General features: G+C 42.2%; 3 protein-coding genes across 25 annotated transcripts in view; 1 reads left to right on the top strand and 2 right to left on the bottom strand.

Annotated features, from left to right (window-relative positions):
• SLMAP (sarcolemma associated protein) overlaps window positions 1–14,583 on the bottom strand; it is a 455,854-nt gene that overhangs the window by 136,824 nt on the left and 304,447 nt on the right. The window lies entirely within an intron of this gene.
• On the bottom strand, window positions 4,533–8,511 carry PDE12 (phosphodiesterase 12). 2 transcript variants are annotated; one of them, XM_068201888.1, is made up of 4 exons: window positions 7,192–8,511; window positions 6,059–6,137; window positions 5,890–5,964; window positions 5,166–5,365 (listed from the first exon to the last, which is right to left on the bottom strand). In XM_068201888.1, exons 1-3 carry the CDS (start codon window positions 8,428–8,430, stop codon window positions 5,909–5,911), a joined length of 1,374 nt encoding a protein of 457 aa, XP_068057989.1. In that variant the 5' UTR covers window positions 8,431–8,511; the 3' UTR covers window positions 5,166–5,365; window positions 5,890–5,908. The 2 variants fall into 2 exon arrangements, with proteins under 2 accessions (XP_068057988.1, XP_068057989.1); XM_068201887.1 differs by lacking the exon at window positions 5,890–5,964 and having other exon boundaries at window positions 4,533–5,365; window positions 7,192–8,489.
• The window catches only part of DNAH12 (dynein axonemal heavy chain 12), a 58,566-nt gene continuing 53,331 nt past the window's right edge, over window positions 9,349–14,583 (top strand). The window contains exons 1-7 of the mRNA XM_068201825.1: window positions 9,349–9,527; window positions 9,753–9,843; window positions 10,111–10,134; window positions 11,061–11,250; window positions 12,523–12,601; window positions 13,456–13,614; window positions 14,290–14,485. Coding sequence (XP_068057926.1) covers window positions 9,364–9,527; window positions 9,753–9,843; window positions 10,111–10,134; window positions 11,061–11,250; window positions 12,523–12,601; window positions 13,456–13,614; window positions 14,290–14,485 — 903 coding nt within the window. The 5' untranslated portion in view covers window positions 9,349–9,363. The remainder of the gene's footprint in view (window positions 9,528–9,752; window positions 9,844–10,110; window positions 10,135–11,060; window positions 11,251–12,522; window positions 12,602–13,455; window positions 13,615–14,289; window positions 14,486–14,583) is intronic.

Raw genomic sequence — 14,583 nt, 5'->3', positions numbered from 1 at the left:
TTAAGTGTGTCAGATGGCCGGCTTAACTATAGAGAACAAAATACTGGAGAAAGAGTGGGTTTTCTTTTATTTGACCATGGTGACACAATTTATTTCTCAAATATTAAGTGCGTGCATGATTTTAATTTTTTAAATTGCTTACAAGAATAGCCCAGGTTGTATAAAACATTGGTTTGAGGTTTTCCAGTAAAGAAAATTCAGAGCCCAGTTATTAGTCCCTGTTAGTCTAAGAAATCCTTCTATAAAGGTCTGGACAAAGGCAGTTTGAGTGCAATATGATGAAACTTTGCACAATTCCTTGTCCGAGTATGTCTTTTCCACCCCTGTCAAGAATGGGGACTTAAGAAACTACATTTCATATGCTGCCATTGGATTTATGAATAAAGCTGCCAAAACTGAAATGTTTAAGGCCTTTCCTCTTACTGGGTAGGGGGAGGAAGACTTGAAACAATTTTCTTTCTATGCTAAGAATATGAGAAACAAGGGTAACCACACAATTAATTTGACATGTTGAAAGCTCTGATGCCATAGCACACTGGGTATTTTCCCCTTGGTTTTTTCATACCATTTTTCTCCCCCCTTTTCTTCATCCTTCTCTCAATCATATTTGGCATCCTTGCTTGCTTTATCGTGATACATACAGATACTTTACTTAATGCTTGAATTATACTTTTCAAAAATAGCAATGATATAAGAAATGGGCGAGAATTCAAGTACTGTCACAGGAGGATAAGAGACCCCTTTGTCTGGAGCAGTTATGGTCAGGGGAAAGAATAATAGGAGTTTCAAGTTGCCAGACCAGTCTGAAGGATCTGGCAGAACTTGGTAGATTTTGTACATATCAAATACACAGGTAAACATTTCACAATACCCAGAGCCTAAAAATGAGCCAAGTGTGCTGCCTTCAGAAGGGCAGTGTTTTGCATGCCCTTAGTTCTGTAATATTCTTGTGAGTGGTGAGTTTGTCCACAGCAGGAGCCGCTGTGAAAGAAGAAACTTCTCCCTCCTGAGACAACAGCCAGGCAGGAGGCAGCACTGTCTCTCTTTAAGTTTAATGAATCAGAGATGGGAAATTCAAGTAGAAGGCAAATATATTTTCCTTTTTCCTTAACAGGTGGTCTGGGAAAGTAGAGTAACAAAACCAAAAAAATCCCACACACATTTACAAAGATGCAAAGAAAATCCTACCCAGTTTTTTGTTGTGAAGGGCATAGAGCTTTCCAGTTGCTGGATGAGGAACAAGTACAGGTGAGTTTAGGTTTATGAAGTAAAATGGAGACAAGTTGAATGGAACTTGTACAAATGTGGGTTCTGGATGTGATTTAGAGAGGAAGAATTAATTGCTGGGCAAGGTCCAGAGATGTAGGGAGAGCCAAAATGGGAGTTAAAATCAACGTATGTGCAGTAGGTAGCACCATCTCTTACCTTACACAGGTGTAAGTACAGCTTGGGAGCATGGGTGCTCTGGGCCAAAGGTATACCTAAGGGGTCTTTTACCCCAAAAAACTCAGGGTTTTTGAACTGTGCCTTTCCTAATCTCGACCCTAGTGCTGCATTCCCATTCTTGACATGCGACAGGTTCCTGATACATTGTTGCTATTGGCAGTCAGCCTCTGCCGCTGCAGTTTCCTAATTCAACGGAGGATACTGGATCTGGAGATTCCCCAGCATCGCTCACTGGGCTGAATTTCTCCTAAACATAGTAAAAAATTATCTGCCACGTGCAAGGGCCTGTTCCAGTGCCGTGTTTGTCCTCACCACTCGCTTCCTGCAGATTCCAGCTTCCCTTTGCACTCCTCTCCCCGGTGTGCGGGGAGGCAGCGGCGGCAGCCCAAGTGCCAGCAAAGCATGCTGGAGGGAGCTGCTGGTTCTCGGGAGGGAGGCAGAGCACCGGGCAACTCCATCTTCTGGTTCCAGGGACAAGTTACAGATTTTTAATGTTTTGGGTTTGGAAAAGACAAAGTAACCCGGTTGTAATGGATCGGTACTTAAAAATGAGAATGAGAAAATGAGAAAAACAAGAATGTTCTTTTGAGTTGTAAGGGGAGCTCAGTTAGCCTATATAAGTAACACAATCTCACTTCCAAACTTCACAATTGCAATCTTACTGTTCTAAGTGACTGAGATATTTCTCCTGCTGGCCCACAGCCCTGCATTACTCAGTGGAGTTTGGTTTTTTTTCTCTCATTTTTTTCAGAGCTGGCACTTTGTAGGCCTTTATATTTCTGACTCAGCTGTAATGCAGTCATTTTCAGTGTTGCCCCTGGTGTTGATACTGAATTTTTTCCTTGGACAGATCTTCCAATTAATTTTTCTGCCCTTTAAGATGCCACATGCTTGCAAATATTACATCTTTGGGTATAAGTGTTCCCTTATTTACTAAATTAGTAAAATAAATTTTCCCAGATAGAGAGTTTACAGCTTTCATTCTGTTTGCAAGATTTTCTCCTTACACTTGTATCTTGAAGTTATGAATCAGTGATACTTTCATTATGAACTTTACGGTCTAGGAGAGTACAGGCATCAACTCATCCAATACTGAATTACACATTATTTTTTAAATTAGGCTTATTTAAAAATCAAAGATCCATCAAACTTATTTAGGGTCCAATTCTTCAGGGAGAGTCCATCACTAGTGCAGTGATCTAACATCCTTCATTGCCACTTTTATTACCACATTCCATTTTGCTTCCCTTTTGTAACCAGAGGTGCTTTAGCTACCATATGGCTTAGCTAAAGTGCTGACTTAACAAAACCAGAAATCTGAGGGTTTACATATAGCCTGGCAAAGCTGTTGGAATAAATGAGCACCATTTCATTGAGGTCTTGTGTTATGTTTTGGGGTGGATCTGCTGGAGCAAGTTAAGATCTTGCTTCAAGCTTTCATCACCTCTTTCCACCCACCTCCAAACCTGTATCAGGTCCTTTGGGCAAAAAAGGCTTTAAGGTGACTAAGTTCAGGACATAAGATCCACTAAAATGATAGTACAAGCAAGAGAACTAAAAGCCCTGTATTTTTAACAGGATCACATCCCTGTTTTATTTTGGTGTGGCATGAGCAGGAACAAGGAGACAATTCACAGGTGGTAGAGCAGATCAGGTAAGAGTTTGGGATAAGAGGGAAGGTAACTGCCTATGTTGCTGAAAAGAAGCTGCTTCCAAAGGACATTTACATGAGCTCTTTAGCATCACAGGCTTCTACAGACTCAGAGTACTGGAATTTGTCCATTTCCCTTTATCTGTGGGCAGAGTTGGTGATGAAACACTGGACAGTTCATGAGATTTGTCTTCTCACATCATGCTGTTTGAGACACATTTGGAGATTTATGGGCCTGCATCTTTTTAGCCTTGTATTACCTCTGAAGGGGTTTGCTACTGCAGCTACCAGCATCATGTTAGATGACATGATGCAGACACTACAGCAGCAAAATACAGAAGTAATTGTATTGGAAATAGCAGAAAAGAGCAGATTATTTAAAAGCTTCTGCACACCACCACCCTTCACAGCACAGCAATTACTGTGGCAAGAGACAGCACCAGCAACCCTCTGAAATATTCCACCTGAAAGTGATTTCCTGTTCTGAGCAGTGTTTAAACAGTGGAGTGAATCCCAGCTACAGAGCACCAGAATGCAGAGGAGGTGAGCAGGTGTGCAAGCAGAGAGTATACAGCTTTTATCAACCCAGGCAGACTTGTTTTGCCATGAAAGACACCAGTAACTAGAAAAAAAAAAAAAAACCTGACAACAGTGACAGACAATTGATAAAGGGAGTTTTATTAGGTGAAAGAAGAAGATCTAGTGAATGGTTTCCAAATGCTTTTTGTTTCCTATGGATGAATGATGCAGGGCAAGAAGCTTGTTAAACCACTGAACCCACTCCAACACGTTCCATGAAGGTATGGATAAAATACACTTCCCCGCATCCTACAAAACAGGGCAAACTAGGCTATTTCTAGAAAGAAAAAATGAATGTAAAAACACTTAAAATTCAGGTTGTCTTTGTATGCAAGAGAGGAACAAAATAAAAATACAACCATTGTGATAAAGTTTGCAAGTCACCTGTTATTCTTTGTAAAGATTTAGGCACAGATAATGAATGCACCGCATTGTTCTGTATCTCTCCCCACCTGAAAACAGATGATATTGATAAAAAGCTCCCTACCATCCAAAGCTGGTTGTCCTAAACTCCACTATCTTTTATTGCTGATGACTCAAACCAGAAGGAGCATATATTCAAAGTAGATGCTCTTTCTTTATGTAGTCCAGTTTCACAAGCTGTTAACATTATCCTCATTACCCATGTTATGTGGGCAGACAAATTGCTTCCAAATCAATTATAGCCTTGAATTTAACATGGTTGATTTTTGACAAAGTCCATTCACTGATAATTAAGAACATCTTTTCAGAAGTTGGTAGGTACAAGTACATTGTTCATGCAACTTACTAGAAGTTGTGCCATAGTAATGGTAAGTGAACAAGACAATTTATAAACTTAAATTAACATTAATTAAAGTGGAGTCAACTAAATCAATTTAGATTTGGGTTCTGTGTTTATTTCTGAATTAAATAGGGTTCAATTTATAGACTGGCTTACAAATCAGATTAAATTCCTTTTTTTAACAAAATAATTCTTAATCCTTGAAAAACACCACTAAAAAGTTATATGATAATCCAATTTTCAAAACCCTGTCTTCAATGTGTTTTTTCCGATTAGCATATAAAAAAGGGGAAAATTGTCATGCAAATATTCTGAACAGTGTGACAACACTCAGTAGAGCCATTAAACAGATGAACTCTTCATTAATCATTTTGGCTTTCCTTTTAATAGCATACAAGTCAGGGTCTAACCTCAGTTGCCCAGAAGTACATTAAATTAAATTTCTTGTTTAAAAACCTCCAAAAGCACCATGCCAGAGCTACTCTATTTCCACTTCAAGTCACATATTAGTGCTATATGATCAGAAGGATGTGAAACACTTGGCAAAGCTTGGTGGGTCGTTATTTCTTCATGACTTGGCAATGGAATAACTTGTTCAACCTCTAGAGCATTTCTGTCAATGAAAATGTAGTCCAGACATCCATGAAACCCACCAACATAGTTGGTATAAGCAGGTTCTCCACAAGCACTTTGCAGTTGGAAAGGATGGCTTAGAGACATACTGCACCTTTCTTCCTCCCCATTTGAGACCCAGTCTTCATGATCTTCAGCTATGCCACCATTGCTGATAAAACTGTAAGTTCCTGACGAGGGTGTGCTATTAAAATCTCCACAGAATATGACTGGGATCCTGGGATACAAGTCACATGCTACGTGCTTGATGTGAGACATGGCTACAGCAATTTGGATCAGACGGATGTTCCCACCTAAGGACATAAAAAAGCATTATTTCAAATAATGCAGAACAGCACTGGAGGTGCTCACAGGGTTGCTCATTTAAGCATATATAGCTCTGAAACAGCAATCCTGAATTTTAGAATAGTTTTCATGAATTAAGAAGCTTTTAAAGTTTGTAACTATGAAAGTTTTAAGTAACAGACAATTTCAACTTAAAATCACCCATGCAAGAGCTGTGCCATATACAGCAGTTTTCCATTTCATGGCAACCATCCTAATAATATTCCCAAAAAGGCACAGAACCAAAAGAAAACTAACTGAGAAGAGAAGAATCTTTCCTAACAGCTTCTGGAGCCCAATCTGGTTTCCCCTCCTGGCAGTACTCTGGGAGAGCTCCATGTTCAACAGGTCTGGGAAACCATAAACACACACAAAGCTCTCTCTATTTTATGGTCTGCTTTTTGGGTGTATTGTGTGTAATGTGGCTTGCCTTGCTTTCATCTAAATTCTATTGACTCCTAGGCACACTAGAAAAATAAATATATAAACAGACCTAGGAGTCTGGCTTGATTTCATCTAGATAAGAATTGAGGCAGGAAACCCTCAGTTCCAGAAGAAAAGGCTATAGCTGCAGAAGAATGGTGGGAAATCTGTTCTCCCAAGGAAGAGCAAAAACCTTTCCAAACCTAGTTATCCTACATGCAGGAATGTGCTAAAATTACCTTTGGGGTGCCAGTATAGGTGGGTATTTGCTACACAAAGCTTCCTGGAAGGATCAGTTGTAGACTGAAGAACCGAAACCTTTAAGACATAAAACAGTCTTTGTTAAATCTTAAGTAGACTTATAGGTTACATATTTTAAAATGCACTAGTCAGTTTATGCCTTCGTGGCAATCCAGTTCAAAGAATCTGATGCTTATAACCAATAAACTCAATTTAGGAGCTGTACTTTTCAATAATCTTCTATATAAGGTCTGGGTATCAGCCAAAATATTACCACTACATCATTTAGCAAACATTCTTTTGACTATGTCTGGTTTGGCCATATTTTTTTATAAGATATAGTTCAGGCTGTACCATTCTGAAATACTTTTATATTCACTCTCTGCAACAGCAAGTGAAAAACGGAGCTAAATCTCCGTTTTTAGCAAGCAAATGTAGCATTTCATAATTGTTAAATTGAACAAAAATTTGGAGGTGATTTCAGTTATCAAAGAAATCCCGTTAGTCCTACTCAGTCCATGAGCAGGAAACTTGAACTGGTGTTTCTGCAATTCCTGACACAGCCTTCTATCTTACACACTTGTACTTGCACAACTGCTCCGTGGGCAGACCCTCTGGCATCAGGACACTCACACAACACTTGTCCAACCTTATTTGTCTCCCTCCTGTCACTTGCTAAAGAGGCATTATAAAGCATACTCAACTAACTTACCTAAAATTGATTTATAAGATCTAAGTTTTATAAAATATATTCCGACATATAAAAGTAAGTAGTGAAACACTGGCTGCCAATGCCACCAGCCAGGAATCACTACCTGGCCCAGAATCTCAACAGCTGTCTTCATTTTAAAGCAAAATAATACCGCCTTTTTTTACCAAGTTTTGGTAATTCCATATATGCAGTTCAGTAAGATCTCAATGTCTTGGTTTTGATCCTAAGTTGATCTTCTCCTCTACCCATTACGCTAGCTAACAGAGAACACAGTTCCATGTTTCAAACTCTTGATCCCTCACCTCCCTTCTGCTGCTCGAGGCTCAACAACACTGGCCCAGCTGCGCCTGGAAACAGTGGGAGGAGGAGAAAGGGGGGAGAAGAGAGGGCAAAGAGGAGAAGGCAGTTCAGAGCTGGTACCTGCAGCACAGAGGACCTCTGCAGCACCTTCTCCTGCACCAGGGGGTACTTGGCCAGCTGCTCACACAGCTCCTTGTGCAGCGGCTCTGAGAGCAGCGCTTCGCTGAAAGCGATATCGTGCTGGCTGAGGAGACTGAACTTGTCCCTGCGATAGAAAGTGGCCAGGCCTTCGTGCTGCTTCTCCTTAATCCTGAACAGCCCCTCCAGTCCAAATGCATCTAGCGCCGGGGCCAAGCTGTCCACGAAAACAGATTTATCCACCTCCTGCAAGCAGATGAGGTCGGCGCTGTAGCCCGCCAGCTCCTTCTTGAGCAGGTTCTGGCGGTAGTCGATCTCCAGGGCATAGGGAGCGCAGTACGGGTACAGCACGGTGCGGGAGAACTCCGTCTGCGCGTAGGTGTCGGCCAGGATGTTGTAGGAGACGGCGCGGACGGAGCCGCGGCCGCAAACCTTCTTGGTGTAGAGGTGCCGGGCGTCGAAGGTGCAGGCGCCGGGCCCGGCCTCCACGGGGCCGGCGCTTTCCACCTCGAGGGCCGCGCCGTAGCGCTGCTCCCCGTCCCCGGGCGTGCAGCGCAGCTTCAGCCGCAGCCCCACCAGCGCGTTCGACGGCGTGAACACGCGCTCGGCCGCCGCCGTCTCCACCCAGGCCTCCCCAGCCGCGTCCCCGCCGCCCGCGGGGCGCCGCTCGCGGAACCAGCGGAACAGGCAGTGCTGCGGCGCGGCGAACTCGGCGCTCACCTTGGGGCACACGGGGAAGCCAGCGAGGAGCGAGCGCGGCAGGCGGAGCTCGGTGAGCGCGGGCGGGTTGCGCTCCACGCGGTACCGCGCGTCCCCGATGTGCAGCACGGCGCCGTCCAGCCAGGCAGCCGCGTTCGGCACCTCCTCCGCCACCGCCGCGCCGTCCCGGGAGAACAGCCGCACGGCCGGCACCGCCGCCTCGCCCTCCGCGCCGCCCTCCGCCCGCGCCTTCTTGCTCTTCTTGCCCGCCTTGCCGTGGCCCTTAGCGGCGTTGGTGGCGATGCGCGCCAGCGCCCGCCCCAGCGGCTCCGCCTGGTCGCGCTGCATGTGCCGAGCACTGCCGTCGGGCAGCACGAACCGCAGGCTCAGCTTGGGCTCGGACGGCACGCAGCGCACCACGGCGCGCTCCATGGCGGCGGGCGGGCGGCCGCCACCGCCGTGCGGGGGTGCGGCGGGGGAGCCGCGGAGGCTCCGGAGGGCGGAGCGGAGCCGACGCCACATGGACCCGGCGCCGCGGCGGCTTCCGCGGGGCGCGGCCGGAACCGCCGGGCGGGGCCGTGCCGTCAGCGCGCGCGACGGGGGCGGGGCCACGCGCGGGAGGCGGGGAGGGGCGGGGCCGCGCGGGAGGCGGGGAGGGGCCGGGCTCGCGCGGGAGGCGGGGAGGGGCCGGGCTCGCGCGGGAGGCGGGGAGGGGCCGGGCTCGCGCGGAGGCGGGGAGGGGCCGGGCTCGCGCCGCGGGCCGTGAGGCAGCGCCGCCTGCCGGTGGCCGTGCCCCGCTCCGGGCCGTCCTCCCGCGCTGCTGTCCGGAGCCGGGGCCGCGGCGCCGGGAGAGGTGAGAGCGGCGGGGCTGAGGGAGCGCCGGGAAAAGGGGATGTCGCGGCCGGCCGTAGTTGAGTCCCTTGGGTCCCTTGGTGCATCCACCACCGCCCGGTTTGGTGCTTTTTTAGCCCATACCACTGATTTAGGAGGTAGTTTTGGCTTTCTGCTCCCCTGTGGGAAGCTGTTGAAATGCAGTGGTGAGTTTGTGCATGGTGTTTCCAGGGGAACCCGACCATGAGTCTTTGAAATAGCTCTACTCAGGCGATAAAGCCGCAGTGGAAGAGCGATCTTTTAGTTGAACCTTAGCCCACTCGCGGAACATAAATTTGTTGGGTTTTTTTCTTTCTTTCTTTCTTTCTTCCTTTCTTTCTTTTTTTCTTTCCTTCTTATGGCAGGCTCTGTATGTACACACTTTCCCTTGAGCTTTGTCTTTTATCCATTTTATCATATAAACAATTGTTTTCTTTTTTGAAACAACTGTCATACCTAAACTGTGGAGATCCCTGAGGTGACCTCATTTCATGTGTTACGTGCGTTCAACTGCATAGATGTGTGTGTTAAACTCCTTTCTGGACCGGACTGTGTTCTAGAATTTTGGCTTTGTTACGGTTTTAGATGGAGCACTCAGATGAAGCAACTTCCAGTAAACGGACTTTGAGAACTTTGTTTCGTCCTGCTGCTTTGCCTCCACTATTCATATCTGAAACGTCACCATCACAGAAGAAACTGTTGGCACACCACAAAGGCAAGGAGCAGCAAAAGATGATGAATCAGTTGCTGTGAGTTTCATGTAATTCAAGACATGTTGAAATTCAAGTGAAAGAGACATTACACTTTTCATATTTGACAAATAACAGTGTTTGTTTAATATAATTATTGTGAGATTTAGTGATCATGGAGTTGGTAATGATGAAAAAACAGGTTGCATCTATTAAAGTGCTAGCATTATTTTCATTGTATTATTTGTAGTTTTTCTGCACTTCTGATGCTGTCGTTTACTTTAGAATTGATCGAGCTCTTGAAGTCTATTACATTAACGTGGATGAAACAGATGAGAGAGACGCTGCACCTCCTATCACAGAACTGCCTTCCACTGTGAGAAAATGTTTACTAAGTGTTTCCTATTTCCTTTGTTATTGTGACATTTATTTTCCTTCTTAGAATTGACTTCAAGATACTTGTTTTGCTCCTCAGTAATTCGTAAATGTATTTGTATACTCAGGTAATCCATTTGAAATGTATGCCTGTATATCTGTAGAATAAAGTCTTTGTTTAGGAATAATATTTGCTAAATTTTATATTTCCAGTATTTTGGTTTCTATGTTCTTCATATATAACAATTTTCCATTTCTTTTTATACAGCTGGACAATGAAAGCCAACTAAGGGTGAGTTAAATTCTTTCATTTGTTTTTTTTGGCGTAGAAGAGTGAATGGCCCCTATTAAGAGAAGTTGAGTATGTTATGCAGAATTATTGTTATTAAACAAGAAGTAGTAGTCTTGGTGGGGGAAAATTGAATAGGAGCAAAATAGGAATCTTGTCTTTGGTCCTGTAGAGGGAAAGTATTTTTCTGTTTTAGAAGGAGCATCCGTCAATAATTAATTTAACCTTAGTTAAAGATGATTATTTAGGGAATAAACCTAACAGGCTTCAGGATTTTTTCAGTTTAGGTCATAGATCGTACCTTAGCCTGTACAAAAAGTAGTCTTTGACACTTTGACATCATTCCCTTAATCTGAAGAACATGCACTAAACTTCAAATTTGTGTATAGCTTTTAAAGTAAGACTTCACCTCTGAGAGCCAGCTGAAACTCAAATTAGTATTGAAATATTTATATTAAGTAGCCTAAGGTAACCAGTTTTGCCTAGCTGTTGTTAGGCAAACTCATTATGTAGAGATTTTATAACAAAACTGTCAATCAAAAGCAGAAATACCTATTTCTTTGGCCAAGACCCACTCCCCTCATGGAGGATGTTTGTCCACACTTTTTTCTAGGTAAATCTTTGTCCAAAGAACAATAACCTTAACCTTGAACTATATTATTGTTAGCCATAAACTTGAGCAGAAAACGAAGGGAAATGCCATACTGACAAGTACAATGTTTTATATTTTATCATTAAGACAGAGAGACCATGTTACCAACCGCAGAGCAGTTTTTAGGGTATTAGTCAGTGAATGCTGAAAAGATTAGATTAATACCCTGACTTGAAGGAAATTAAGAAATTATGAATAAACAGAGACTTTTGCCAAACCTAACACAAAAATACATCCATGGGTAGTTATTAGACCTCTGAAAATCTTCTCCTTTCAGGCAGACTACCTCTTTTTGAAGAGCTGCGTGCAGAGTAATCCGATGGTTCCCATCCAGCCGCGGTGGCTGAGGTCCATGCTCACCATGGTACCACAGTCACTTATGCAGGGCAGAGATAGAGAGCTGCTCACTGAAGGCCTTTTAAAGGAGATAGTGAGGGATTATGAAAAAAGCATGCAAAGATGTGTGTGTAAGTACTACAGATTACTCAGTACCTTTATTAATTTTAGAATATATATTATAAACTCCATATTCTCATGCTTAAAATAATTTTTCTGCTTTGTTCTTTCAGCCAGGTGGGATCTTTGTGATTAACTACTGATTTAGCTTTTCTTGCCTTATCAAATGTATGTTGGCCATAATATTTAAGGCAAGACTTGCTTATTTTATTTGAACCAGTAAAAAGTTAACCAGCTGAAAGTACAGTTCAAGCAAAGACAAAGACAGCTGCAGACCTCATGTCTAAAAGGTTGATTGCTGATGAAGTTATTTCATTATGTCTTTAACCTATTCAGTTAATTTGAAGCAAGAATGTATTGCTGTTTACTGTTAAAGAAAGGAGAAACTTTTAAATACTAGTACTAGTCATTCTACCTCTTCAGGAACAGCAGCTTTTTAAAGCTGTTTATTCACAAACACATTAATGAGTTTTCTGATGGTGCTTTTGTTGCATGAGGAAGCTCACAATAAAAATCTGCAAAGAGAATTACTATTTTCAGATATCACTCATACAACTCACTTCAATTTAAAAACCTTTAACAAGAGTCATGAAGTGGAATTTTGAAAGTATTTTCCCTTGAAATCATGTATTAATTTATTTACATTTGTAGTAACTGGAATCGGGTCAGCTTTGTTAATATTTTAGTGAATGGCTGATCTTTTTAAAAATGTAGATTAAAAACCAAACAATTTAACATTGGACTAACTTCTTTGTAATGTCATCAGTGGCATAATTATGGTATCTGACTGTAATTATGTAACAAAGTTGCCATAAATTCTTACAATCATACAATATATCAAGTTGGAAGGGGTCCATAAGGATTAGAGTCCAGCTCCTTGCTCCTTGCAGGGCTCTCTTAACCTCAACCACACAACTGAGAGCACTGTCCAGGTGCTCCTTGTGCTCTGGCAGGACTGGTGCTGTGACCACTTCCCTGGGGAGCCTGTTGCTGTGACTGACCATCCCCTCAGCAAAGAAACTGCTTAAGTGTTCAGTTATTTGAATGCAAACCCATCTGAAAACCTTCAGGAACAGGAACCAGAAATGGAATTAAGGCGCCCAAATCTGTATAAAAATTCAGCAGAAGCTATTGTTTTACAGTTACCTTTGGGAGAATGTGTTCTGTAGACTAGGGTGACACAATTACTTTTTCATCCTACTATGTGCTTGGTTCAAGGAAGTACAGTGACTATGGAATATGGCCTAATTTTCTTCTAATGTTCACGTATTTTTTTTTTTTAGTGAGAAGAGCTCTTATTAAACCAGACATAAAAGAACTTGATAAGTTCGAAGAGGAGGCCCCTTTGCCTTCATTACCTCTGTGAGTGGATTAAGTTAGCAAATAACTCACTGGCAAAACACACTGAGTTACATGAGGGACGTTCTTGTTGAGCTGTGTGGACAGAGTTTTGGTACAAGATTAATTCTGGAGCCCCTTACTGGGACATTTTAAAATCTCTGCAGAGGATCTTGCATTTGAACATCTCTTATCTGAATGCTGTACAAAGTTCTAGCACTGACAGTGTTTTATTACTGTTATAGTTACATAGAGCAGCACTCATGACTGCGAATTAAACCTGCCTCTGAGTGCTCAGACACTAAAGTCACAATGCAGCTGCCTCTGGAATGAACTGTCTGTGTCATGGGGTGGTTTTCTGGCAGATAACAGCATTGTACAGTACTTTGACAACATAAAACTGCATATAATGCCAAGGTTTTATGTGATTTTGGTTTTATGAGATGAAACCTTGAGACTGAAGACAAATCTATTATGCCCTCCCATCATGGAAAAGGAGTTTAGGGAGACAGAATATAAATACCCAAACTGCACAATTTGCTGATGCATCGGTGTGTGCTATCAAAATCTGTTGATAAATGCTTCCTGATAGTAGTTGGTGAAGTTAGGATTTTACATTGAATGGGCTTCTGTAAGTGGAGGTGATCTGGAAATACCATAGGGGATAAAGCATGTTTTACCAGACAGAGTATCTTTATGACTTCCACTGCATGGTAATGAGGACATGTGTGTGGAATTTAATTAGCTATTCACGCTAGAGAACAATCTTTTGAATACTATCTTTTATGTGTCAGTACTTTATTCAAGTAGTGCTTGAGCTCTTAATTTTTGTTTGTTTATTTGTTTTAGTTGGGTTTTTTATGGTTTTTCTTTTTTAGAGGCCTGGATTTTTCTAGTGCGTGGCATGACAGTTATGTCAAAGCGAAAAAACGAATAATTTCCACCTTACGTATTCTTCACCCCACAATGAAAACTCTACTGGATTTTGGTTATACAGCATTCTTTAATTTTCTTGTAGTGGATTTCTCTAGTTCCAGGTAAAGTCTGTTTTGCTGAATTATTGACCCATACAGGTTTTTGAAGCTGGCAAAGATGAGCTTGTTCAGTTCTATTATTTATCACAGAAAAGTTATTTGATGCACAGTTCTAATGTACTGTGATTAAGTTACTCTGTGTTATGACACATGACTTTTCTTCTCTATGTTACGTATTTTATTGTTGTTCAAGTTGTTAATAATATCAGACCTTTGGATTTGTATTTTGCCTTTAATTCTGTAAAGTTCTCCCCATATTCACTTATTCTTAACCCTTAATTCCCATAGAAATCTGTTAAAGTAGTATTTGAAAAACCATCTTCTAGTAGTATCATCTCTAGAGAATTCTATGCTAACCCTGACGATCAGACTTCTTGCTGGTTTTCAGAGGTTGGATTTTCTGTTTAATCTTGGAACTTTAAATTTTGATAGTTTTCAAAAATAAAATTTTCAAAATATTTTTCCTCATTATTTTTTCTGGTAATTGTTCTGTAAATCCTGGAGTTTGAGGCAGGCTTTTCTATCATTTTAGTCTACTGAAGCAATCTGTAAGTTCCCACTGTGCTTCCTGCTAGAGAAAGACTACATTTATAATACAAAAGTTTGTATTGTTACCTTACTCCATGTTTGGTTTGTTTAAATTTTGTTTATAAAGTTGGCTGTACCTTTCTTTTCTAGATTGAAAGGACCAGTTGACTGTAAATCTTTAAAAACTGATGCATCTCTAAGCTGCTCTAAAGCAGAAGACAAGATAATGAGTACGTGGTACCAAAGAGTTATCGGTCTCTTCACTCAGTCAGAGGCCTTGGATGCTGTAAAGTTTGATCAGCTTGAGTCTTTTTATAACTGTGTGGCTGTGCTTATGTCTAATCAGGTAAATATCTTTTGTCCTATGATAAACTTAATGGGATTAAAACATTGCTTGCTTTGTAGAAAAATAATGGAACAATAGTCTAATCAAAGGAAAATGCT

Source organism: Anomalospiza imberbis, chromosome 11 (assembly GCF_031753505.1).
Source record: "Anomalospiza imberbis isolate Cuckoo-Finch-1a 21T00152 chromosome 11, ASM3175350v1, whole genome shotgun sequence".
NCBI classification, from domain to species: Eukaryota; Metazoa; Chordata; class Aves; order Passeriformes; family Viduidae; genus Anomalospiza; species Anomalospiza imberbis.
Note: the sequence above shows the minus strand (reverse complement) of the source record. Positions and strands in the feature narration are given on the sequence as shown.